General features: G+C 44.6%; 1 protein-coding gene across 1 annotated transcript; it reads right to left on the bottom strand.

Moving 5' to 3' along the window:
• Positions 1-82: 82 nt before the first annotated feature.
• Positions 83-27,985, bottom strand: OLFML1 (olfactomedin like 1). The gene is made up of 3 exons (XM_036862166.1): positions 27,376-27,985; positions 24,876-25,164; positions 83-3,444 (listed from the first exon to the last, which is right to left on the bottom strand). The coding sequence occupies exons 1-3, from the start codon at positions 27,499-27,501 to the stop codon at positions 2,654-2,656; spliced, it is 1,206 nt and encodes a 401-aa protein (XP_036718061.1). The 5' UTR covers positions 27,502-27,985; the 3' UTR covers positions 83-2,653.

Genomic DNA, 27,985 nt, shown 5'->3' with positions numbered 1-27,985 from the left:
CGAGTTCATGGGTGTTTCCAAATCCCACATGTTATTGCCCTCGTGTACCCACAGTCCCCAGAAAATGCTAGTCTGTTCTTTAGAACTATACAATTACTTTTTAAAAGTCACTTTTAAAAAATGGCGTCACAGACATTGAAAACAAACTTATGGTTACTGAAAGGGAAAGGGGGGTGAGGGATAAAGTAGGAGTTTGGGATTAGCAGATACACACTACTATATATAAAACAGATAAACAACAAGGATCTACTGTATAGCACAGGGAACTATATTCAATATCTTGTAATAACGTATAATAAAAAAATCTGAAAAAGAATATATGTACGCATATATAAATGCATTACTTTGCTGTACACCTGAAACTAATACAACATTGTAAATCAACTATACTTCAATTTTTAAAAAATGGTGTAAGTCACTGGCTTTCCAGCTTATTCATACTTCGGAACCACTTTAGGGAAGGGGGCTTGAAAATTATAGTACTGTCTGGTCCCACCTCCAGAGGCTCTGACTGAATGGTCTGGGGGTATGGCCTGGCATCAGGATTTTTAAAAGCTCCTCAGGTGATTCTTAGGTGCAGTCAAGTTTAAGAACCACTGATCTAGGTCTTAGGAACTTCAATCCTCACTAAAATCCAACAAGAGAGCCAGAGCTGAAAAGTTCATCTGAAAGAAGCCCAAGAAGTATTTGAGGGCCTGCATGTCCAGCCCTGGCTCCCAGGAAACAAAGTGGCCCGTTAACAGGGGCTTCCTGGAGAAAATGTCTTGACCTGAAGAAGTGATTCTAGCTGTAGGAATTTAAGGCACCAGAGTGGGTTGGTTGGTTGTTAGTGGCAGGTGTGCCCTGCAGAACTGTCAAAGCAAAGCATATCACAGATGAAAGGCAGATAGCAAGCACATTACAGGCAGCCTCTGTGTGCCTCCAGAGGAACTGTGTATGCATGACTTACACATAATTCCACTCCAAGATAATTCCCCTGCTACCCTCCTTTGTGAGGCAGCCCACATTCCTTTTCCCTGTGAAATAGGTAATGTTATTTTACACATGGGGCAACTAATGTCCCCAAACCCATGGAGTTGGTAATATCACCATGTTTAATTATTCATACCTGCCTCATTCCACAACAGATTTGGGCTCTCTGTATCACTCTGTTAGAACTGTGGGTAATTGCACTGTGTCCATGGAGTGAGTAATTCCATTCTGCCAAAGATTTACTCAAATGCTATGGGGGAAAAAAAACAAAAAACCTCTCTTCACTGCCTATGGTCTCAGCCTGGGCTTGGCAGAGGTGGGGAAACAGCTGCAAACACACAGAGCAAACCCTCTCATGTGACCAGCCTGGAAAGATAGAGGCCTCAGCACATGACACAGACTGGCACCGCAGCCTGCACTTGTGACCCAAACCAGGCTGCAGTGGACAAACGCGTGGGAAAGAGCTTGAAGAAGCCCCTCTGGACGGGCACAGCTGCCCTCTGTCCCCTGTGCCACAAGGCACGCCTGCTGTGGCAGGGAGTCCCTTGCCTGCTATCTGGCTTCCATCCAGATTCCAGAATATTTACCGAGGGCCTCAGTGTGTTGGGGATTGTTCACAGTAAACCCAAGCACAGGCAGCACTCGCAGAAACTTTTATGCGGAGGGCATGTAGGCAAATAGAGCCTGATGAGGTTTATTTGCTTAGTGTTGTCAGTTTTATTGTATTTCAAGCAAGATGAGAAAAGCAAGGGAAGGTAAGGCAAGATGAGAACAGAAGTGGGATCCTCACCCTTAGGCTGGTTTTCTAGAGGAAGTAGCTTTTGAAAGGCCTATAGGAGGGTCTTGTGTGGACATGCAACTAGCTAAAGGGGCAGACCATTATTTTTAGGCTGAGATGATTAACGTATTGCTTAGAGAAGGTTAAGCGAACAAATGTATATATTTGATGCTTCCTTGGACAATGGAAAGATTATGGGGTTTGCAGTATTTTCTAGCTCTTTCATTTTGTAGCTTTGGTACTTTGAATGGCTCACCTGAACCCTCCTCATCTATAAAGACTTGTCCTGCCTATCTCATTAGGGTGAGATGACTTGTAACATAGGTGCAGACACTTTGTAACTGGAAACTGGTATTCAAATGGTGATGTTTTCACTTTATTATTACATCCGCCTGGCTTGGTGGAGGGGCAGAACCAGGCGAAACCGAGATTAAACATCAATAAGAAATAATACTTTATTTGGGCAGTGAATAATGGAAGAATATCAGTAGGCATTTGTGAAAGAGGAAAGAGCTTTGAGCAAAGGCCAGAGGGGAGAGAAGCCAGGAGTATTAGGGGTGGCTTACATTTCTAATGGCTCGGAGCGGGGGTGGTGGGGAGAGTTAGAGTAAATGCTAGCAAAAGAAAAGGCTGGAAGTAAGCTGGATCGGAATGTGGAAGGCCTTGAGCTCCAGGAGGTTTGGATGGGTAATGGAAGTTGTTGAAAATTCCTGAATGACAGACTCTCATCTATGCTCTTGGAAGATACTGAAGGCAGTACCATCTGGAAAAGGATGCGTGTGCATTCCCACTTCCAGCCCCATCCCTGTGTGAGATTAGAGGGATACTATATTGCAAAGGGGCTGTGGCTTCTGTCTCCTGGAGAGCAGTGTCCCCGGCGCTCTCCCTCGTGGCTGCAACGCATCACTGCAGAGGCTGCTTTCTCTTTGTCTGGAGTTTGTAAATGATCTGGTTTCCATCATTCCAGGCATAGAGCTGCTTATCTCTAGGGTTGTAATGAATCATGGAGTGACTTCTTGACCGCCTGGGGAAGAACACGTTGGGCAGATTCTCCTCAATGACAGTGCCCAGCGGATCATAGACACAGGTGATGCGATGCGGGCCGAGGCCGCCAGAACCGTAGACCACGTAGAGGACACCACACAAGAGGAATGAGGCTTCAGCATCCTGACTTCTGCAGGGAGTGTCCCATGAGTGTTCCACTCCCAGTGTGTCAGGCTCAATTTTCGTGAGAACCAAATGGCCGTGGATGCTTGGCCCTGAGTGGATGGCCCAGAGCCCGTGCTCATCCACAGCCAGGTCAATGTAAGTCGAGGGGGAGTGTGGGTAGGCCAGGGCTCTGCCTGCCCCTCCCAAGAGCAGCATCCGATCTTCCACGGTCCTCTTCTGCAGGTTATATTTGATGATCTCATTGGGAGTCCCTTGGCTGTGAAAAAATAGGAAACCTTTGTAGATCACTTGGCCTGTCCCCTGCCAGGAATGTGTTAGGATCAGCTTCCGGGGGCCTGGCTTGGTGCTATCTTCCATGAATGCCCGTATGCTGGCAAATTCCCAGACAGTGTTGTTTCTGGATCCAATTAAGAGATAAACTTTTGGAGAGTCTCTGACAGCATCTTTCATCCAAGAGCCATCTGTGTCCATTGTCTTCTTCACTATTTTCAGAGACTTTATGCCCATCAGCATGTTGTCACAGCCTGGCCAAACAGGGGAAAAGGGGAAGGTTACTTTATAAACATGAGATGTCTGCTTTTCTCACAGATTGCTTTTTTTTTTCCTTCAATGTCTAGAATAAAATTATCACACAGAGATCAATCATAACTGATTGTAGGATTCAATGAATCAGAGACTTTAATGAATAATTGGGTCTCTGTTAAGTGAGTTGCCGTCCAGTTATAAGAGCATTAGTCATGTTAATCAAATCAGGATATAAACAACTATTTGCTGTGTCAGAGGCCCTGTTCACTCTCTAGAGCACTTGAGGTTGACACACTGAGAATGACTAGGGTATGGAACCACGTAATTCAATTCTGTTTGCCAAGATTTTACTGGGTATCTGCCGTATACTTAGCTTACAGTACTCTCCCAGAACAGTGCTAAGTACTAAAGATAAAAATTATAATATCAACCCTACACCTTGAGGAGATGACCTTCTAGTGAAGGATTCTGGTTCTTAACCCTACTAGACCATTATAAGCGTTCTACTCATGCCTTTACTCATTTATTCATGAATGCATGCATGCCTTTAGTCAGCTGACTTTGGATACCTACAAAAAGCAAGATACTGAGCTAGGTGTTATGAGCTCTGGCTACAATGGACTGGGGTGCAATGATAAATTAGGCACAGTTCTGGCTTAATAGGTACGTGACTATCTAGAATATAAAGCTTAAAATGAATTTTTTTCAAAAAGGAGGACAGAGAAGAGACATATCATGTGACACAGGAGAGAATCTGCATTTGAATTAGCCCTTGAAAGACACCTTGAAGGACATTCTGAGATGGGTGGGAAAAACTTTCCCAACAGTTAACAAAACCACATTTGGGAAAGTCCTCCAAGATTAGTGTTAGTAAAGTAGTATAGAGTTTCACCCAATACCAGCCAAATACATTGTGTATAAAACTAGATGCATAAAACAAAGCAGTGATTTGAAACCAGCTCTGTGCCTGGAACCTTGAGGGTGGAGCTAAGGAATATGAATTTAATTCTGTAGGGAGGTAGGGAGCTACTGAAATTTTTGAGCAAGAGTGAAACATGGTCAATGTTGTTCTATAAGATTAATTAAGCTGGCAGTCATGTGTACGATGGATACAGGGGGAAGAGACTAAAATCAGGGAAACCAATTCGGAGGGTATTTCTATAATCCAAACAGGATGATAAGGGTCATCCTTATCATGGTGGAAGAAGATGAAGTAAAAAGAAGGGGCCTACATTTTTCTAGCTCCTCACTGCTACTTAGACCATTACTCTCTCACCTTCATGCAAAACCCTTCCTTGGGACTTCCCTGCTGGTCCAGTGGTTAAGAATCAGCGTTCCAATGCAGGGGACGCAGGGTCGATCCCTAGTCGGGGAACTAAGATCCCACATGACGCGGGGCAACTAAGCCCGTGTGCCACACCCAGAGAGCCCACGCGCTCTCTGCCACGACTAGAGAGAAGCCGGCGCGCCGCAACAAAGAGCTCTCGCGCCGCAAGCAATGCCACAACGAAGATCCCGCATGCTGCAACTAAGACCCAACACAGCCTAATTAATTAATTAATTAATTTAAAAAACCCTTCCTTCTTTGACCCTGATCCTGGATCAGTTCAAAGTTCTGCCTGCCCTTGAGAGTTGTGTGTTGGTGGAGAAAACCTCACAATGGTGCATATTGGTGTCATTACACCGAGGGAGCTCCAACCTCAGCTGAGCCCTAACTACTGTACTACTCTCTGTGCTCAGCCCATCTTCCACACGGCACCTATCTTAAATCCCGCCTCCTGCCCCAAAACTAGCCCATCAGTGCCTCATAATAACTCCTTTACAAAAATAAATACCATTAGATGTGAACTCCCTCCACTTCCTGTTCCTCACTTACAGACTTCTCTTCAACTCCTGCCCTTTCTACCCTCCCACACATCTTTTTTTTTTTTAATTAATTAATTTATTTTTGGCTGCCTTGGGTCTTTGTTGCTGCGTGCAGGCTTTCTCTAGTTGCGATGAGTGGGGGCTACTCTTTCGTTGCGGTGCGCAGGCTTCTCATTGCGGTGGCTTCTCTTGTTGCGGAGCACGGGCTCTAGGCACGTGGGCTTCAGTAGTTGTGGCTCGCAGGCTCAGTAGTTGTGGCTCACGGGCTTAGTTGCTCCGCGGCATGTGGGGTCTTCCCAGACCAGGGCTTGAACCTGTGTCCCCTGCATTGGCAGGCGGATTCTTAACCACTGCGCCACCAGGGAAGCCCCCCTCCCACACATCTTAAAAGAAGCCATGTCATTCCTCCTGTGCAAGACTAATACTTTCATCTGCACCCATCTCATCCTTTCCTGGCTTCTTTTAGATTTCCTCCATGAATGATCCCCTTTCTATTATCTTAGATTTCTCCTTCACTACTATTTTATTAGCTTGGAAACATCAATTCTCCCACAGTTAGGCACTCTTTTCTACTTACTTCACTCTTTCTATAATTTTATAGAACTAGAATCTCCTACAGAACAGCTTATACTCTCTGCATCCATTTCTTCACCTCCCATTCTTTCACTTCACAATAACTTCACAGAAACAACCCTTTAAAATGTGACCAGGGACTTCCTAACTGAAAACTCAGACCTTTTATGTCCATATCTTACCTGACCTTTCTGTAGCATGGCAGTATTGATCAGTAAAGATCAAGGGAGAAAATGTCTTCCCCCTTGATCTTTGTGTCACCACAGAGACAATGTCTGTGTTCATCAAATGCCGTTTCATTTTCCTCTTCCTTAGTCACACGTTCGCAGTCTCCTTTGTATGTAAGCTGCACCCATTGACCTATATCCTGTCTAATGGGATGTAGACAGAAGTGGTATAAGCCATTTCCATATGGCCCTTACATATGCTATCTTCAAGAAGACCTTAGAGTCTTGGAATTGTCATGGTGACCAAGTTAAAGAGGGATGTGGGTCAAGATGAGATAAGAGCTACTCATCATTTTAGGAAAAGTGGGTCATCAGTTCTAATTATGAGCTGCTTGTTGGGACTGCCCTGTTAGTCTATCATGAGGTGAGCAGAGGCAGGGAGTGGTGGCCTTACTAGAAGCATGAAGAACCTTGTGTTTCTCCCTCAAATCTTGCCAAGGTCTGTATCACAGGTAGGAGAGCAGAGTCTTAATAAAAACATGGGAACTCTCTGGGCCTCCCTCACTGACTGCTGTAGGGTAAGGTGGTGGAGTGATAGTCGGGTGTATAACAGTCTCTCAAGGAGAACTGAGCACGCTGAAAGTCTCCCTCAAATCCTTCTAAAAGCTTTGATATCAGAAGCTAGAAGGGCCAGTGGGTTGTCATTTTGTTCTTAATAAATGCGTGGGTTCTCCAGGCCAACTGGAGGCCAACTAGAGTCAGAGGACAAGAAGCAGGGTGATGGGAGAGAAAGCGGACACAAGGAAGAAGGATGCGCAGCCATAGCACAGGGAACTATATCCAATCTCCTGGGATAAACCATAATGGAAAAGAATATTAAATAAAGAATGTATATATGTGTAAAACTGAGTCACTTTGCTGTACAGCAGAGACTGGCACAACATTGTAAATCAATTATACTTCGATTAAAACAAACAAACAAACAAAACATGCACAGCCAGAGAAGTCCCAGAGGTTGAGGTCAGTAAGCATTTGGCAAACTGCTTGTGACTGCCAGCTGTTTGGGTAGCAATCCTACCACAGTTCCTTAATCAATTCACCACCCACAATGATCACAGCTTCTCTTCTCTCCTCAAGGGTCTATCATACCCTCCTCACTCGCCTAGGGAGATCTTGCCTCTGATTTCACTGAGAACACAGAAGCAATCAGAGAACAACATCATCTCTGGCGTGGATTACTGCAATAGCCTTCTACGTGGTGGCCACACTTCTATCCTTGACCCCAGAGGCCATTCCCCACAGCAGCCGAAGCATCTTTGAAAAATTAAGTCAGATCATGTCACATGTCTGCTCAAAACTCACCAGTGACTTCCCATCTGACTCAGAGTAAAGCTCACATCTCTACCTTCCAGGCCATCTGGGACTGTCTGCCCACTGCTTCTCTGCCTTGTCTCCTGCAACTCCCCTACTTTGATCATTTTGTTCAGCTACACCAGCCTCCCTGCGGTTCCTCAAATTATGCCAAGCACACTGCTGCCTCAGGAATTTGGCACATTTTGTTCCCTCTGCTTGGAACCATCTTCCTGAAGATACCTACATGACTTCCTCCCTCTTTCCCTTTAGGTCTGCTCCCAAATGTTCCCTGATCATTAAGGTCTTCTCTGACCGCCCTATTAAAAATGGTGGCCCCCTCCTCCAGCTCTCCATATCCCCCTTACCCTAGCTCACTGTTCTCCATAGTGCTTATCTTCTATCTGACATATTATAAATTCATCTGTTAACATATTTATTGCTCAACTCCCCTCAATAGAGTATAAACTCCACGAGGGCATGAGCTTTGTCTTATCTGTTTCATTCACTGCTGTATGTCTTGCCCCTAAGATAGCATCTGGCACACAGCAGGCCAGTATTTGCTGAATGAATGAGTTTTCCAACCACCCAATCTATTAACCAATTGCACCCGATCCCGTATTCTCTGCGTCCCTCCTGCTCTCTTTACTTTTGCAGTGGATCTCATCCCTCTCACCGACTCAAGGACTTAGCACCTGAAATTATCTCCCCTCTCCTGCTCAATAGTCTCTTCCTCCCAGCTGGATTGTTCCCCTCTGTAAACAAGCAGGCTGTAAGATCATGCTAGAATCCAGTGTGGCCCCATTTTTCTATTCCACTTTATAATAAAACTCCTTGAGAGAGGAGGTTTCTCACCTCCAATTATCCCTTAAGCCACTCTAATCAGCTCCAGTTCTCCACAAGTCTAAGTTCCCCTGCCCCACTCCACTGGATCAGTTTTTGTCCAGGTCACCAACAACCTCCATGTTGTAAAATCTAAGGGTCAATTCTCAGTCTTCATCCTAATCAACTTCTCAGCAAGCTTTGATTACTTGATTGCTACCTCTCCCTGAAACTCTTTCTCCTCGTGATTCTGGAACACCCCTGGTTTTGTTTGTCCTCCCACTGTTCTGGATTTTTTTTTTCTTGGAATTCATGGCTGGTTCCTTATCACCACCCATCTATAAGTGTTCTATCCTCAGACCTTTTCATTTCTCTATCTATGATCACTTTCCAACTCACTTCATTCTTTTCCATGGCTCTGAATAACATGTAAGTTCTGAATAATGATGAAATCCAAACTTGTACCTGGAATGACATCCTATCTGGATGTCTACTTAGCCCCAAACTCATTCATCTAGTCAGTGTTTCTCATTGGCTATCTTCAAACTTCACCTGTCCAAAGCAGAACTCTTGCTTTTATCCCCCAAACTTCCTCCCTCTTCTTCCCATTTCAAGCAAGAACCATCAATCAAATTTCTTCTCTAGAAGTCATTCTTGATTCATTTCCTTCCATCTCCCCACACTAGCAAGTTCTGGTAGTAAACTTACCTTTAACTTATGATGTTATACTTAAATTAGAATGCTCAGTACATTTATATATCCTCCTCTTCCCACTCCCTCCTCCTCCTCTTCCCCTGCACGCCATGAATCCTCACCTTTTGCCTGGACTACTTACTACAATAGTCCCTAATTTGTCTCTCTGATTTTACTCTTGCTTAGCTATAGAATGTTCTCCACAAAGCAGTAGGAGTGATCTGTTTAAAAACATGAATTATGTGACTGACCTGCTAACCCTTTTTTCCCAACACTCTTGGAATGAAATCCTCATTTGGCTTAAAGCACCTACCTCGTTTGGCCCCTCCCTGTCTCTGGGACTTGATCCTCCAGTTTTTCCCCAACCCTCCCCCACAATCTTGCCTCACTGTGTACTGATTACATTGACTTTCTTGCTGTTCTGGGAGCTGTCAAGTTTGCTTCTGCCTCAGGACTCTTGCACTTGTAATTCTTTCTGCCTGGTGTGTTCTTTCCCTTGATCCTCCCATGGTCTGCTCCTACTCATCCTTCAAAGCTCAGTTTCAATCTTATCTCCTTAAGAGACTACCTGCGACCACTGTATCTAAATTTAAAATGATCTACTGCAGCATCTCTCTTATTTTCTTTATATCACTTACCATGTTCTGTAATTATGTGTTTTACTTACTAGTGTATTGTCCTTCTCCCCCATTAGACTATAAGCTCCACAAAAGCAGGGCCTTTGTCTTCATGTTTACTGTTGTACTCTACTGCCTTACTGAGAGCTCTGTGGTTCAATAAATATCTATTGAATTAATAAGGAAAATAGGTTCATTCAAGCAGATGTTTTTCTAGGGTTTAAATAGTGCTGCACATCCAGAGTTCTGATCACAGGTCTGTCTTAAGTAATAATAATTTGTAAAGCACCTTAAAGCTTTTATGATGCTTTCAACTGTATTATTTCATTTAAAGATGTGACACAACATTGTTACCAAGGAAACATAGGGCAGGAGTGGGGTTGGGGAGAGCCAAGTCCCGGGAAATCAGTCCTTTCAGCAGTCATGTCATCAGTGGCTGCTCCCAGAGGCCTTGCCTGGCCCACACCATGGCCAGGGCCGGACTTTGGGGCAAGCTATTGAAATGAGCAGGACCCTGTGGGGCTCCTAGGCACGGAAGTCTTTCTGTGTCCCCCGTTTCTTGTTTGTAGGGAATAGACTCCAGCCTCCATGACCTTCCCTGAGTTCCAAAGGGCAGATTCAAACGGTTGCTAATCAGGGAAGGGAGGGGACTCAGAAACAAGGGAGGAGCAGTCAAGGAACAATAGTGCAGCCTTGGGGCAGGGTCCTGGTTCCACCTCAAGGGATACACATAACAGTATCTTTGAGCTCTTCTGCAGAACTAAAACCCCCAACAAATGGAAGATGTTACATTCTTCATTCAAGAGAAGGTCACAGTTTGGTAACCTTGAGAAGCTCATCAGAAGACCACCTGAGGCCAGATTAAAGGAGTGTAGGCCCTGCACACACCCTGATCCTTATCAGCAACCCCACCCTTGAACCACTGCTATAAAACTCCTCGGGTTAAGACACACAGTTTTTCAGCGCATGAGTCCACCATGTCTCCTTTGCCTGGCAAAGCAATAAACCTATTCTTTTCTACTTCACCCAGAACTCTGTCCCCAAGATTTGATTCGGCACCGGCGTACAGCGGCTGAGTTTTTGGCATCATTATGGAAATCTCTCGGCCATCATTTGCCACCATGTTCCCCTACTGACCCGCTTTGCCAGACTGGGGGATTGCTTCCCTGTGGCCTCTGGGTCAACTTCATTCTGGTTGGCCTGGGTTATAGAAGCCAAACCCCTAGGAAAGGCAGAGAAGCCTGGGCCAGCTGGGAACCTTAGAATAAGTTTCAAATATCTCGGCATGGCACTCAAGCTCCTTCATCTGCATTTCAGGAGCAGCTAACAGAAGGATCCCCCTCCATGCTGAGCTTTGGGGGCTATGGGCTGTGGTGCAGAAGAGAGAAGAGGGAACTGCCCTGCTTACCAAGATCCATCTCTGCTAGGGCTTGGTGTGCCTTCTCTCAGTCTCACCAGCCGAATCTGTCTCATGTGAATGCTCTGCTCTTCCCACATACTCTGGTGATCACAGAGGATGAATGAACAAGGATTTAAGCTTGTACGTGATCACAGATACATTTAATGGGAAAGAGTGGGGGCCCCATGGGCCACGAGAGAAGCTCAGAAGCTGTTCCCTATTGAGGAACAAGCACAAAATCCCAAGAAATGAATAAATATCTACAAGTACATATAATATGCTTGGTACTGTGATAGGTACTTATTTGCATTAATTTATCTACGTCTTATAATAAGCCTAAGTGGTAGATATTTTAATCTCCATTTTCCAAGTTAAAAAAAAAAAAGTTTGGATAAGTTACCTGGATAGATCATCCAGCTAAGGGGGCCTCTGAGCTCATCTGAGCTGGAAGGCAGGGCCAGCCAGCCCCAGGAACATGGTGGATGGGTGTGTGCACATGGTGGGAAAGGGTGAGCCTGGGTGTGCCTAGAGAGGGAGAGGTGAGGATAATGCACTCCCTGGGGTCTATTCACAGGGTGCTAAGATATCTCTCCTGACTGGGAAGCTCTCAGGCTGCCCATCCCCCGGGAGGAAAGTCAGCAGGCTTGCAGCCCAGCTACGAGAAACTATGGCTAAGAACAAGGCATTCAATGTCTCAGCAGTGAGAAAATGTTCATTTAAAATACAGGAGAAATTAATACAAACATTCTTCTTTCTCCTTCTACTCCTCTTTTCTAATGCAGAATCCTTGAAGAAATAGCAAAACAAGAGTGTTAGATGATTTTGATCAGGGAACCAAAGTTCGGGGGGGAACACAGAATTTCCACCCCCGTGTGCTCCCTTTGGCTTCTCCTATCCCTTTGTAGCTGGAACCTGGGACTGGGAGTCAGAGACCTGAGTGGTCCGAGCTCCATCTCTGCTTCCCTCTGTGACTCCCTAAAAGTTCCTTGTCAATCGAGCCTTAGCTTTTCCAGCTGTAGAACGAGGGGTTTAGCCTGGATGTCGTATAGTTTATTCAGGTGGATATTCTGTAATTTTTATAAATTCCTCCTCTTTTGGAATTTGGGGAGAATATACTTACAGTGTCTGAGTAAAAGGGTAAGTTAAAACTCCCTGCTGTGCTTCTCTTGAGAAGAGATAATTAGCAGGAGTAAAAGGTTGAGGCAGGATAGGAAACAAATTAAAAACTTTTGAGTCCAGCCAAGATGCAAATTATTTAACAGAGACACTGACATTGTGCAAACCAGAGAATGAAAATCTGTGGTTTAGCCCTTAGGCAGACTTGCAGACAAGCAATTAGGATAGAATTTGGCCCAAGGCCTCAGAGTGAATTCATATATAAATATCACTTATTTGAATCTTTTTAATATTTTTCCCCTTATTTAATAGGAATACTCTCCAGACTTGGTGAGACTTGTCCCTCCATAGGGGAGTGACTCAATCAGAGTTATGTTTTAAAAACAGTGGACTGCATATTAATAGAGAATGAACTGGGGGGTAGAGGTGGAGGAGAGGGGATGCAGGGAGACAGGTGGAGAGTCTGTAAGTACAATCCAGATGAGAAAAATCTAAATAGTGATGGGAATGAAAAAATGGGCATAGACTCAAGAAATAGAAAAAGAGAGGCCAGGTAACTGATTCGGTTGTGGGAGTGGAGTGATAAACCAGACTCAAGGTTGTGAGACAGAGGGAAGGGGGGAGGGCACAACCTTTAAAAGAATGACATTGAGGATACAACAAAAACTGGTTAGACCCAACTAGGCCCAAGATGGCAGAAGATTCAAAGTCCAGTAAGCCTTGAACCCCATTATACACTCATTGTACTACATTAGCATATGTTAAATGACACCCACAGGCACCCTGACAGTTCTGAGGCCGACCATAAAAGACCAAAAAGTGGGTGATGGCCCAATTCCTGGAAATCTCCATCCATTCCCCAAAATAATTAGAAAAATCCTCCCATTCATTAGCCTATGAAATTACCCAGCCTATAAAAACTAACCACCCCATATTTCTGGGCTGCACTCACCTTCTGAGACAGACCACATTCTGTCTATGGAATGTGTATCTCTCAATACACCTGCTTTCACTTTACTATGGCTCACTCTTGAATTCTTCCCTGTGTGAAGCCAAGGAACCTCACTTGGCGGCCTGTCCCATGGACTTGCCCAAGACCTCGGACGTGACCATCCTCTCACGCCCCATTTTCCTACAACAGTTGGGGGTGATAGAATCATGAGACAGCAACAGGGAAGGACGGTCAGATTTAACTGGGAAGAAAAGTGATGAATTCATTGAAAAGAAGAGAATTTCTGTAAAGCCATGCATATTTTGACTGCTTCTTGAAATTCTCTGTTATAAATCTTGATTTCTTCAACCACCTGAATTGTATTCATGTTAATAAACATTTGTCAATACCTCTGAAGTGACAGGTACATGGGGATGTCAAAGATGACAGCTCTCAGATGAGTAGTCAATTATGAAGCTTCAAGCTATTGCAATAAAATTGTCAATGTGGACTTAAGTGTTCTGGAAACTGGGGGCATTTATGCTTTTTGCCCACAGGATATATTTCTTTTTTTTATTTAATAAATTTATTTATTTTATTTATTTATTTTTGGCTGTGTTGGGTCTTAGTTGCTGCGCACAGGCTTTCTCTAGTTGCGGTGAGCGGGGGCTACTCTTTGTTGCAGCGCACAGGCTTCTCATTGCGGTGGCTTCTCTCATTGTGGTTCACGGGCTCTAGAGCACAGGCTCAGTAGTTGTGGCGCACGGGCTTAGTTGCTCCGCGGCATGTGGGATCTTCCCGGACCAGGGATCGAACCCGTGTCCCCTGCATTGGCAGGTGGATTCTCAACCACTGCGCCACCAGGGAAGCCTCTCACAGAATATATTTCTGATATGTCAGCATGGTACCCAAGGTCCTTCATCCGACCTCTTTTGTCATTTCCCCACCACACTGGACTAGTTACTAGTCACTGAACTTGCCATGGCCTCTCACAAGTTTTAAACTTTGCCCCTACTTTTCCTTAGCTCATCTTCACTAACTTAGGATACATCTTCTTGTCCTTCAAAACAAAAGTCTCTGACTCTTGCATAGCAGCTAGTTGCTCCTTCTTGTGCACCTAAAGCATTCTGTGCAGCCCTCTTCTGTGGCAGTTTTCGGGCTGAATTGGAATCGCCTATTCACTTTGCTTCCTTGCAAGCATTTTAGACAGAAGCTGTGCCTTGACTTTTTATCCACAGTGCCTGAGACACAGTACACATCTCCCTCACTATTCAAACTCTTACTGCTTACTGTTCAAACTCAGGAATCAATTAGATTCAGATAATGCAGTATTAGTCAGTTGCTACCCCAACTCACTGCTAGGCCAACTTGGAAATCAAATAGATTCAAATAACAAGAAGTATGTGTGGACATTAGCAGGTGCCATTTCACTGTCTGAATGCCTGGGGGGTTGGATAGCAGGAAGGCAGGAAGACCAGCTTGTATGAAATGGTACTCAGTGAGCCATGGGAGGATTTGGCTTTGCAGACGGGCTGAGAATCCAGGGTGAGTGCTTAAACAGGGTCTGGCATACAATACGTGCTCTGCATGTTTTGGTGGGTTGCACAGAACTCTTTAGTAAATCCACCTCAAAGGTTTTTCTAGGTTCCCAACACTACAAGTATTTCATGGCACCCAGTACAGAGCCCTGCCAGCTTCCCTTTATTGGTGATTAGCAATAGAGGAAGAAAACATGGCTGTTGACTTGCATGGCTGGGTGCTGCTCAACAGCCTGGAGTGCGTGGAAGCTGGGAAGACCTGTGAGTAGGAGCGAGTCCACTGCTTCCACTGGAATTACCTATAGTTGGAGTTCATGGCCGGGATGTGTCCTTTCAGAAGAGGACAGCTTTCCATAACCTCATCTTACTTGTTTTTCTTCCACAGTATTTATCTTCTTTCTGACATATTATAAACTTCCTTGCTAACATATTTATTGTTTGACTCCCCTCAATAGAATGTAAGCCCTATGATGGCAGGGCTTTGTCCAATGTGTTATATTCACGGCTGGACATCCTGTGCTAGAATAGCCTCTGGCACATATTACTATTTATCTATTTTAATTATGAATATGCTAAGAGATATACATCAACAAAAACTCTTTGGGGTCCTGAATAATTTTTTAAAAGTAAAGGGTTCCTGAGATAAAAGTTTGAGAGCTGTGGTCCTAGAGGATCCGAGCTGGTACTCATGTAAAGCGAAGCAGGGAACTGGGCAGTCCTCCAGGGAATTTCTGATCAAACAGCCTTTGTTTTGCAATAGTTATCTAACTGTTGCAATATCTTAAGCATTCCAAGTTTATAATTATGAACTTCTTGCTTTTATTTAACTTTTATTTAAAGACTAAGCTGGGTTTTGTTTTTTGCATATTGGGTTAATTTTTTCCTGTAATGTTCTTACCCAAACTAAAAAGGATGGAAATGTTCTCAATGTCTAGGTGTGGTACTACCATTCTCCCATGTGCCTGGTTAGAAAACAGAATCATTTTGCATGTTGCCATGGATTCTTCCTGTGCAATCAATCCCGCTGTTCTCTCTATCCTTTCTCAAAGTGTGTGGGTATAGCAGCTGCTCACCTCATCCTGAACTTTGCAGCAGCCCTCTCACTGGTTCTTCGGTCTCCCCTCAAAACCATCAATCACACTAATACCCCATCCACTGCTTTCCTATAGAGATCTGCATATTTAAAAACCCATCTTTTTTTTTTTTTTTTTTTTGCCACACCACACGGCATGTGGGATCTCAGTTCCCTGAACAGGGATCAAGCCCGCGCCCCCTGCATTGGAAGGCAGAGTCTTAACCACTGGACCGCCAGGGAAGTCCCTAAAAACCCATCTTGATTGCTGCCTCTTTCCAGGAGCAGTAAGACCAAAAGCTTCATATGGACGCTATTAGAGGTTCTATGGAAGGATGGGCTCCAGAGCCAGACTTGAACTTGCTTTGGCCAAAATAACGTGGTGAAAGTGACCAGACCTTGGTGTGCTTGTGCCCTCTCCCTCAGACATCTGCCTCCACCACAAGAACAAGCCCAGGTTCGCCTCCTGCAAGATCAGATGCCATGTGGAGAAGAACCAAGCCATTGCAGCTGAGGCCATCCTCAACCAGCCATCCCGTGGGCAACGTGTCACTAATTGTAGATGCACTAGGGAACCCTGTCGAGAATAGCTAAGCCTGGCCCAGGCCAACAGAACTGCCCAGCTTCCCTGTGGACTCCTGAGAAATAGTCAATGATTGTTTTAACCCACTAAATTTCAAAGTGGCTTGTCATGCAGCATTACTGTGGCAGATACCTGGTGTGGGGTCGTGGTAAGGGAACTATGGGCAGATAGGGAGACTGAGATGAATCTAGTGTGTCTAGGGGGTGCTGCTTACTCTTCAACGTAGCAGGAAAGTGGGAGGAAGATCGGGCTACATGAAACTCTGAGACACAGTTTCATCATCTGAAAAGAAGTCATAGTACTATCTATCTAGCAGAGTTGTCATGGGCATTGGATAACATATCAGATACAAGAGGCGTAATGGAATTCCTGGCAAACAGTTGCTTTCACTTTCCAATAAACTACTCCTCAAGGTCAGGAAATACTGATCTCTACTGTGTTCCAGGCACTGTGTTAGACTTGGGGAACACAGCATGAATAGTGCAGAGATGCATGGAGTATATTTTATGTTTTCAGAATAGCAGATTCGACACAGCATAGAGCATCAGGTGAATGGGAACTGGCAGTAGTGGCACAAGACGAAGCTGAGAAATGTTAAAAGTTTCTGTGTTCAAAACTTATGGTTAGGGCTTCCCTGGTGGCGCAGTGGTTGAGAGTCTGCCTGCCAGTGCAGGGGACACGGGTTCGAGCCCTGGTCTGGGAAGATCCCACATGCCGCAGAGCAACTGGGCCCGTGAGCCACAATTGCTGAGCCTGCGCGTCTGGAGCCTGTGCTCCGCAACAAGAGAGGCCGCGATAGTGAGAGGCCCGCGCACCACGATGTAGAGTGGCCCCCACTTGCCGCAACTAGAGAAAGCCCTCGCACAGAAACGAAGACCCAACACAGCCATAAATAAATAAATAAATAAATAAATAAATAAATAAATAAACCCAAAGTTTAAAAAAAAAAAAGAACCAAATAGACTCCTTTAAAAAAAACAAAAAAACAAAAAAAACTTATGGTTACCAAAGGGGAAAGGGGGGAGGAATAAATTAGGAATTTGGGATTAACAGATACACACCACTATATATAAAACAGATAAACAACAAGGATCTACTGTATAGCACAGGGAACTATATTCAATATCTCATAATAACCTATAATGGAAAAGAATCTGAAAAAGAATATATATATATATATATATATATATATATATATTCAGATATATATCTGAATCACTTTGCTGTACACCTGAAACACTGTAAATCAACTATACTTCAATAAAAAAATAAAGAACTTAAAGAAAACTTTAAAAAAAGTTGTTCAATTGGCTTGTTATCTACTTTTACAATAAGAGTAAATACAACAGATATAGTATGTACAATATTCATGGTTTTTATTTAATCAGCAGGTATTACTTTCAGAGAGAATAACGAAACAAATTATTTGAAGAAAGGTAGGTTGGGGTCAGTCGTAAAGGGCTTTCTTTATGTTATTTTATGGGGTTTGCTCTACCCTGTAGGTTGTGGCTGCCGTCAAAGATGATAAGCACTGATGCAGTAATTTTATCAAGGTAACCCTGGTGGCAACACAGGATGAAACCCTGGAAAAGGAAGATCAGTTAGGAGTCTTCTGCAGTAATCGAGACTGGAGATGATGAGAGAGCAGTGTAGATGGAAAGAATAAACTTGAGAGATATTCAGAAGGAAGACTCTATTGAGCGACTGATCAGATGAGGGCCAAAGGGATGCTCCAGAGATTTCTAGCACAGGGGAGTGTGTGTGGGACTCTTCTGTTAACTGAGAGAATAGTGGGGGAAAGCAGAGGAATTTCATTATTTAAAAATAGATGAAGGAAAGGCAGGGAATTAAAAACCAAGGGTTGGAGAGAGGGGGGAACTGACACTTCTTGGACAGGATCTGAAAGAATGATTTAAAGCAATCTGTTTGTGAGTAGGAATCATCATCAAATAACAACTAAGAGGCCTGACATGGTCTTCATGCATGTCCCACAATAATAATGCCTCTGGGCGCAGGTATTTAGTCTCAGAGCCGAGGGCTGCTACCTGAGGGCCTCTGTGACAGCCCTGCCGATGGCCGGCCTGGCTCCAGGCTCTTCCTGCTATGAGCACTCTAACTCCCCCACTGCCGGTCCATTCTGAACACTGGAGCCAGAACGATCTTCCTCAAAACCTCCATCTGACCCCGGACACTCCCCTGCTTACCACTATTAGGCAAAACAGCACGATGGGAAAGGTTAGTATATGTAGGAGTCGGCTTGCCTTGGTTTGAATCCTCCTCTGGCGTCAGTTAGCTGTGAGACCTTGGGCAAATGACTTATTCACTCAGTGCCCTGATTTCCACATCTATAAAATGGGGGTTAATTATAATACCTGTCACATAGGTTTGTGGTGAGAATTAGCTGATATAATCCAACAAGACACAGAAAATACTTAAAGATTACCTGGTACATAATAAGCGCTCAATAACTATTAGCTACTATTATTCATATTACTTTCATTCCCCACAGCTAGAAAGTGAAGAGGCTCAACACAAAGGAGCTTAGGTCTTGTCTGGTTCTTTCATCTCCTCTCCACTTCTCCCTACACCTGAGGTCTACTGAACCCTAAGCCCGATTAGGCCTTCGTACATCCACATGCTGGTCATTTGCTTGAAGTGCCCTTTACTCTGTTCTCCATGCAATTAGTTCTTTTCCAACATTAAAACTTGGCTTGAGGGTCACATTCCAGATTCCATGGTCTCCCCCATCCCCATCTCCATGGCAACCTTGACCTTACTTAATTACTGAATGCCTGCCCCTGTGCTTCTGTGACACCCTCCATCAGAACAGGCATCACCACACCTGTTATTCTGTGTTTGTTTGGATGGTTTCCCTACTTGGCTGTAAGCTTTTTGAGGACAAGAATGTTATCCTATTCAATGTTCCATCTCTAATGCCTGGCACAATGCCAAAGTATATATGGAATTCAGTTAGACATTTGTTGAATGAATGAACAAATGAATAGGTCAGAGAGGGAATGAATGCGGAGGTTCACTACACCTGGAGCCAAAAGCCATCAGCTAAAACAACTTTGGGATCTTCTATTAATACCTGTAGTGATGGTCCTGGAGGTATCCTCATAGACCACGGGCCTTCTGGCTGGATACACAGAAGTGTACTATGTCCGTTGGCCTTTCTGAACCCAGCACAGTGACCTATGGGACTGTCCCGGAGGCAGCATAGGATAAGCTGTACATACACCTTTGGCACTGCTGCTCCGCGAATGCAGTAACTTCTGTGTGTGTGTATGTGTGTGCGCACACAAGTACTCTCATACTCTCCTGCACTTACACCTGTGTGTACCCTCAATGCCCTCCTTCGTGGCAGATACCTCTGTTGCAATTTAGAGTTATACATCTCTTAATGTTTTGTTCCACTCATCGCAAACTAATGGACCTTGGGAGTTGGCTCATAAATATGTTTTATTTGGCTTCTAGTGGGTTTTATGCTCGTTTGTTTTCATTTTTTATTTTGTTTGCTTTTTAGTGGCTTTCAGTATGAGGCACACACATTTATACCTAAATGGACCCCAGAGGCATTTGAATTTGCAGCAATAGACTTTCTCCTCTAAAACATGATCTAACAAAAGATATGAGTTATTTACTTCAGCAGGGAGAGGGTTACTGGAGGTAATTTGCATGCACCCTTGCAAATAAAGGAGCGGGACTAAAACAGGAAGTAAAATAATGCTATCACGGCTTATTCTGACCGCCTTGAGAATTTTTCTTTACGAGCTATTTACAAGTTAAGAAGAGGTTAATACTCTTGTGATCCACCCATGAATACAGCCTGTGGAATCTGCCAAAGACTGTTAGTTGGATAAATTCTCAATCTGGGTATCTGAGCCAGTGGTGCTTTGCCATAAGTTGCCAAGTGCAATGCAAAATTTCTTTTTACTTATAACAGTTATAGTACCAAAGACTTGGAATGAGTTTAAAATATAAGTCAGATTGTATTCAAATCTCTTTCAGTTACTGCATTCTAAATTGTGTGCGTGAGAGACAGAGAAAGAGAAAGAGAGAGAGAGAGAGAGAGAGAGAAAGGAGGAGAGAGTCTGTATGTGTTAGAGTTAAGAGTCTAAGAATTTTACCTTAGCCCAGCATCCCTGGAATTGTGGTCCTCATGTGAACATCATTTGTGGATCATCTCTCAATAAAGGCTGAAGACTTCAGAACAGCTCTATAGGAACTGGCTTAATTACAGAGCAACTCTACCTTATTTATTATCCCCAGTATCTGGCCCTTTGTAGTTGCCCAATATATATTCCTGGAATAAATGAAAACCATTTAGACTGATGTTAGAATTTTCTGGAAATCTCCTAAGACACAATGTTGAATTTTCCAAGGAAGTTATGTTATCTTCTCTCTCTAGGTTTTCTGAAAACACCCTCTAAGATGGCATGTATGTATGAATGAAACTCTTGATGTGACCTCTGGTGACCCTCCCTAGCCCATAATCCCATATTTGCCCACACAAGGATGCTGACTTGAGTCCTAAGGATTCTAGTGAAAGTTTCACAGCCGGCACAGTCCCAGCGGCCAAGGTTAGAAGATAGGAAGATGGGAGCCTTGTGGGAAGAAGGTGGGTACAGGTAACAGCACCAGCTGCGATGGGCAGAATTCTAAGGTTCCCACCCCCATGGTCACGCCCTACATACTCCCCTCCCCTTGAGTGAGGGCTGCACCTGTGAATTTGATTGTCCTCCTTGACTAGGTTACATTATGAGACAAAGCTAAAGAGATTTTGTAGATATAATTAAGGTCCCAAATCAGTTGATTTTGAGTTAATCAAAAGGAAGATGATTATGGGTGGGCTTGACCTAAATCAGATAAAAACTCTTAAAAGAGAGACTAAGCACTTCCCAAAGAGAGGCGCTCTCCTCCTGGCCCCGAGGGAGCAATAGCCACATTGTGAGTTGCCTGTGAAGAGGGGCGGCTTCTCGAAGCTGAGGCCTCCGCCCTACAACCACAGGAGGGTGAATTCTACCAATGTCAATGAACTTGGAAGAGGACCCTGAGCTCCAGGTGAGAATGGAGCCCAGCCAACACCTTGATTGTACCCTCGTGAGACTGTTGAATGAAGCATCCAGCTAAGCTGTGCCTGGACGCCTGAACCCAAGGAAACTCTAAGATAATACATGTATATTATTTTAAACTGCTAAAGCTGCGGTGATTTGTTACACAGCATTAGAATAACTAATACAGCCATAGTTACTAAGATACATGGCCGAAACCATGGGGGAGAGGCACAGTATGTAAAATACAAAACAGTGCATGGAGGGGGGATACGCTGGCATTCCAAAGTCCATCCTTGGGCACAGAACTTCTGGAAATAATAGGTCAGAGAGCACGAATCACGCAGTTGTGATTGTTTACAGGTCTTTCCCTAACCAAGTTCTGAGGGGTCTCTGCCATCAGTGTCTCTTCTGTAGATGATTTTGCCCTGACCCTGGCTCTCTGAGTACAGGAATGAAGACGTCAGTATATTCATGGTCTGGCTGAGGAGTCAAACACACACAGATATGCGTGGTTGAGAGTTAGTGCTGCCTTGGAAGACTGAATGAGGTGCTCCAGGAGCACTAGGGGCCAATCTGTCTGGTGGGGCGGGGAGGGGGAGCTGGGGAGGTGGGCAGAAGTGTTTACAGAGAATCCACAGAATTTTTGAGACATAAAAGGTGGGTAGAAAAATATATATACATATATATATTTGCTTCTTTGTTTGTTTGAATTGCTACTGCATGTGGGTAAATTATGGGAGAAGAAGATGGAGATCAGCTCAGGCCACTTTCTGAAGGGTCTTCCTCATATAAAAGGCTGAGATTTGAAGGGGTTTTTTGTGGCTGTTGATAATTGATGGCAAACGGCAAAAACATTCTACATCCACGTGTGTTGTGGGAAGGTCTATGAAACAGCACACAGCAGTAGGAGGCAAAACCAGAGGCGAGAGAAGCTGTAAGAAAGCCAGTGCAGGATGCAGACATGTTCCTCTCCTTCCTCTGTCCCTGCTGTGGGCACAGGGCCCATCCAAGAGTCGGAGGCAAAAAGTGCTTGTTGAATCATAAACTGACAAATCATCAAAAGAGGGCTCCCGAGGCAACAGGCATGGAAGCAGCCATCACTGAAAAGTCGAAAGAGTTTTCACTCACCATGGAGCTGGGAGAGGGAATATTTTAGGCCTCCAGGGTCTGAGGGACGAGGCAGAGGACAAGGGTTGAAAAAGCAGAAAGTCCAGACTCAGGACCTCTGCTGAGCTCTAGCTGGAGTGGAAAAGGGCAACCTCAAGGCCTGAGGGGCTTAGAGTGTCTCAGAGATCCAATCCAGCACCATCGTTCAGGCTTGGGGTCCTCCCTCACCCCTGGGGAGAGCACGTTCTAGCTCAGGCTACATTTAACACCCAATCCTCCCCAGCAGCTTTTCAGGGAGCTGTTCCTCTTCCACTGGCTCATCCTTGCCCTTTTCCCCAGTCCCTCGTCCCATGCGTACCCCCAGCTGCTCCCTCTCAGAAGGAGGAAGTTCATCTCAAAACAGGGCCATAAAGAACCACTCACTTGACCGACTTGACCAAGTGCTTCATAATATAGATAAGGGACCCTCTTCTCTGTCTTCTGACTCAGAGATAAGACTTTCTCTTTTCTACCAAAACCTAATAACCCCTCTGTCTGTGCTAACAATCCCTCTGTCCATTCATTCATTCGTCCCCTTAGTTATTCACCAACAAGTATTTATTGAACATAGACACTATTCTAGGCACTGGGACACAGCATTGAACATGAAAGGCAGGATCCAGGCTCTCATAGAGCTGACATTCGAGATGGGGAGGCAGAAAATGAGCATCGAGCAAATAAATGAACTAGAAGATCTCAGAGTAATAAGTGCTCCGAAAAAAAAAAAAAACAACAACAGTAAAGTAGTAAGTGCTCCACAACGCCTCTTGGGTTACCTTTCTCAGTGTACTTCAGACCAACCACCCAGTGGCGGAGGCCAAAAACCCAGGAAGCATCCTGGACTCATCCCTCTCACTCATTTTTCACATTCAATTACCTGTCACAAAGCCACGTGTATTCCAATTCTCAGTGACTCTGAAATCTATCTGTCCTTCTCCATTTCCCCGACACTTCATGCAGACACCATCACTTATTGACCAATTTATTGCAGTATTTCCCTGATTAGTGTTCTCTCTCTAGTCTTGCCCTCTTCCTGCATGTCATGCCCCTGCTTAAAATTGTTCAATGGTTCTCAACAGTTTCTTCAGTCAAGTTCAACCCCTTTAGCTTAGCATGCAAGGTCTTTCATTATCTGGGTGCTACTGAACCCTTCAGCCTTGCTTCCCTGCACTCACCTGCCCCACACAGCTTCCACTCAGCCCTCACTGCAGATCTACATGTGGAAGTGTTACCTGCCTTTGATCTGCTGCACCCTCACTGAATACGCCCCCTGCTCATCCTTCTCTAACTTCTTTGTTCAAAAGTCAGATCAAATGTCACCTAATTTTGGAAGACCCATGGAGTTTTTAAAAGGATTACATTGAAAAGATACACGAGGGGCTTCCCTGGTGGCACAGTTGTTGGGAATCCACCTGCCAATGCAGGGGACACAGGTTCGATCCCTGGTCTGGGAAGGTCCCACATGTCGCGGAGCAACTGGTCCCGTGCACCACAACTACTGAGCCTGCGCTCTGGAGCCCGCGAGCCACGACTACTGGGGCCTACACACCTAGAGCCCGTGCTCCGCAATGGGAGAGGCCACTACAATGAGAAGCCCGTGCACCATAACGAGGGGTGCCCGCCCCCCGCTTGCTGCAATTAGAGAAAGCCTGCGTAGCAACGAGGACCCAATGCAGCCAAAGAGAAATAAATTAAAAAAAAAAAAAGAAAGAAAAAAGAAAAGATACGTGAAACCCTTAGCCCAATAACAGCATTCAGCTTGTGTCTTATCTACCTGATGAAATTTCTTACATTTGGGGCAGGCATAATTAGCATATAAATAAAGTTTTCCTATTTGCAATGAAACCGTCTCAGAATACAGCCTCTGAGGTGGGGGACTTGTCTCCCTCATTGTTTTAATGAAATGGAAATTTTCCTTCTCATTTATGTTTTTGTTGCTTGATACTTGCTATTATCATTTGAGCTCCTAACCATTATTCTTAATGGCCTGGAAGTGATTCTGATGGATCCCAAGATTGGAGACAAATACCTTGAATATATCATCATCCCAACAGAATACACAATAATAATTCACTGTAGTTCCTGGCCCTGAGGGTTGGCTGTTGCCATGTCCAATTTCACAATGTTTCTGGGCATATTTGCAGCCTCTCCCTACTCCCAGGGCACTGGGAGAATCCACCAGCCTGCCACTCTTCATGGCAGGGAACCACACACCTCTACCAACCCAAGGTCTATCTCGAGATGCCCTTCTTGGGCTGATTTCTAACACCGTAGCCCTGATCTTCTACGGGGGCTTTAGGAACTCTCTGGGAAAGGGAAAGCTGCCTTCTGAGAATGGATTTTCCTTTGGACACCTGTGCCCCAATAAGGTTTCTCTCCCAGCACATGCCCACAAGAGCACATATCCAGTTCTTACTGGGTCAAACCCCCTACCTGTGTGGGAGCTGTCTCCGAGGGTGAAAGTCCCCAGAAGGGGTAATAAAAGACGCAGTTCTCTTACTTGCATTCAGCAGTGTCCGGATCCTTTCCTCCTCCTCAGCTTCTTGGACTTGCTTTTCTGCCAGCACCTTGTCCTCTGACTCCGTGCACACCTCAGCCTCCCGCAGGTACTCCAGGTAGTCGATCTCCCGCTGGGCGCGTTCGACTCTCAGTGCCAGGTTACGGACCGCACTCTTGTACTCACTTGTGTACGTCTGACATCGTCCCAGCATAACGGATATGTTTTTCGAGAACTCTTGGAAATCTTGAATGTATTCTCTTGCTGCTTGGGTACATTTCTGCAGTCCTTGCTTCAGTCAGAAAATAAATTCCCAAATTATTGCCAGTTATTTAACTTGCCCAAGTAATATCAACAGCTCTCGTTCACAGAAAAAGACTTTTAAAATACAAATAGCCAAAAGGGGGGGAAATAAAAATCACCCACAGTTCCTTAATTCAAAGGACTATTGACACTTTAGTGTACAAATCTTTAAAAGTTTTCCCATGCATGTAGTCATATACATATATAAACATATTTTTTAATGTGATTTCACTACATGTATGTTTCATAACATAGTTTTAGCTTGCTGATATATTGTGAACATATTTCAATACCAATTAATGTATATCTATACCATAATTTTAATGACACAATTCCATTGAATTGACATCCCATTATTTATTCCATTAGACTCTTTTTAATGGACATTTATGTAGTTTTCAATGTTCTGCCATTCAAACAATGCTGAAGAAAATCTTTGTCTTTACATATTTGTGTATTTCTCTGGTTATTTTCTGAGGATACATTTCCAGATGTGAGCTCCATCCCCAGCACCTGCACAGGGCCTGACACACAGTCGTACTCAATAAATACTTGCTGAATGAAAGATAAGTAAATGAAGGATGGAAATGGGAGGGGTTGCTGGGTCAAACAGCATGTATACTTAAAGACCATTTGGCAGTTTACCAAAATGCTCTCCACAAAAGTTGTAAACATATTAATATATACTCCAAACAGCAGGATATAAGACTGTTCATTGATGAATGAAAGAGAGAGACAAAGGTGGGGGGAGAGAGAGTGTGTGAGAGGAAGGGAGGGAAGGAAGGAGGGACAGAGAGACAGAAATAGGGAGAGAGAAACAGAAAGGATGAGAGGGAAAGAGAGGGAGGAGGGAGAAATTGTCTAAATCTATCCTCTTTCTCCTTACCCCTCTGACACAAATCCTTCAGTGTGCGTCACTTTATTGCCACGTGTCTGCCTTGGCCTGATGGATCACCTGGGGACTCAACTTCCCGCCCAGGTTACCACGATCGGGGTGGGAAGACCTATATAAACCATATCCCTATCTTTTAAAATCCACATTCATAGCTATGAAAGTATCAGTCTCTACTCGATACCCTTGTCTGCAGACAGATTTGAGTATTGGGGAAAGCTTGCAGGGATGTGACTGGCGCTGACCCCCAAGGCAGGTCGGTGGTAAATGAAGAGGGACCACGGTTGAGAGTAATTCTGGCACACATAAGGAGGTGAGACTGGGCAGGATGTGTCTGAGGAGACAGCAAATGAGGCAGCAGCAAGAGGCCACCAGCCTGGGAACATTTCATCCATGGCTTCCTGGCCTCAGTCCGCCAGACATTAGGAAACGAGTGCAGCCTGCTCTGAGGAACTGTTTTACCCTGACTGTAACCAAATAGTTTGGACTTGAAGAGTTTTCAGGAAAATATAGAAAATTGGAGATAAGCGTGTCTTTGAGAGAAGATAAATAATTTATCAAAATTTAACTTGTACAAAAGCAAGCCATGAAGTATGAAACAGCCAATGTCATCGCCAGGGTGTGTCAGAGGTTACGAAGGAGGGTTACATTTGGCCCTGGCAGTCTGTCCCTGCTGCAAAAATGTTGGGTTTTGCAAATTTTAATGAAGTGGCAGCCGCAACACTTGGAGAAAAAGGCCCCAACACTTTCTCTCTGTTTAACATTGCTGAAATCTGCTCATTTCTAAAGCCAAGTCCAGTTCAGCAAAAGAAGCTAAGAGCTTCTCAGGACACCAATATCATGACTTTTTGCAGTGACCTAATGGCTCATCATAAAAAGACATAAAGAAAACTAAAATCTGCTATCATCCTGATATAGTAAAACATGAAGAAAACGTGACCAAATGTTTAATTTTCCTATTTTAAAAATTGAGCAACTGAATAATATTTTAGACATTTACCACCATGCCAGGCAATGTTCTAAGTAGGAATTAATTTATTAAATCTTCAGAATAGCTGTAAGAGGTAAATTCTATTATCGTCCCCATTTTACAGATGAGAAAAACTGCCAGATTAGAGGACAGAGGAAAGCCCTGCTCAAGGTCTGGGAGAAACCACTAGACTATGAAAAATATTAAGTGTACCTTTAGCAATCTATTTATCATTCACTATCTGGAAAAATGCATCCCAGTAGGTAGGGAAGCGTGGGTAAGATAAAGTGACTTCCGGGAGGCAGGTTCCCCAGATCAGGGGCACAGATGCCACCTACCTCCAAGACTTGAAAGCGCTGATAGATGTAGTGCACCATGGCCGGGTCCTGGGCGAACTGCGGCAGGGGCAGAAAGGCCGTGAGGATCAGAACCCTGAAAGCAGAAGCTCGCCTAAGAGCCAGCATGGTCCTGCAAACCACCCAGGGTGGGAATCTCTTCTGCTGTTGCTTCTCGAAGAAGGCTCAAGGGTCCAGGTGGTGGTCTCCTGCTTTCTAGCCAATGCTGAGAAAAATTCTCCAAAAACAGCCGGACAGCAAAGTCTGCTAGTTACTCCCTCAGATGCATGATCTCACTTAGCAAGCTGGTGATCAAGTCCAGCTGTTGGCAAGTCAGTCCCCGGAGGCCCTGCAGGCCGACTTGGGGTGGAGGTCTCCCTGGGTCCAGCATCTGTCGCTATCACCTTTGACACACACGGACCCTCTGCAGGCTAGTGGCTGTCCCCTCTTCCAGGCCTGGGAGAGTGTGCATAGGGGTGGGATGGGGGGCGGGGTGGGCCTCTCCCCTCTCCCCAGCTCTTTCCTTTTTACTTTTGTTTTCCTCCTCCCTAGAGAACTCTGCAGTCCAATCACAGGCCTGACTCCACACATACCACCCCCAGCTTCTCAGAAT

This window comes from Balaenoptera musculus, chromosome 8 (genome assembly GCF_009873245.2).
Source record: "Balaenoptera musculus isolate JJ_BM4_2016_0621 chromosome 8, mBalMus1.pri.v3, whole genome shotgun sequence".
In the NCBI taxonomy this organism is placed as follows: Eukaryota; Metazoa; Chordata; class Mammalia; order Artiodactyla; family Balaenopteridae; genus Balaenoptera; species Balaenoptera musculus.
Note: the sequence above shows the minus strand (reverse complement) of the source record. Positions and strands in the feature narration are given on the sequence as shown.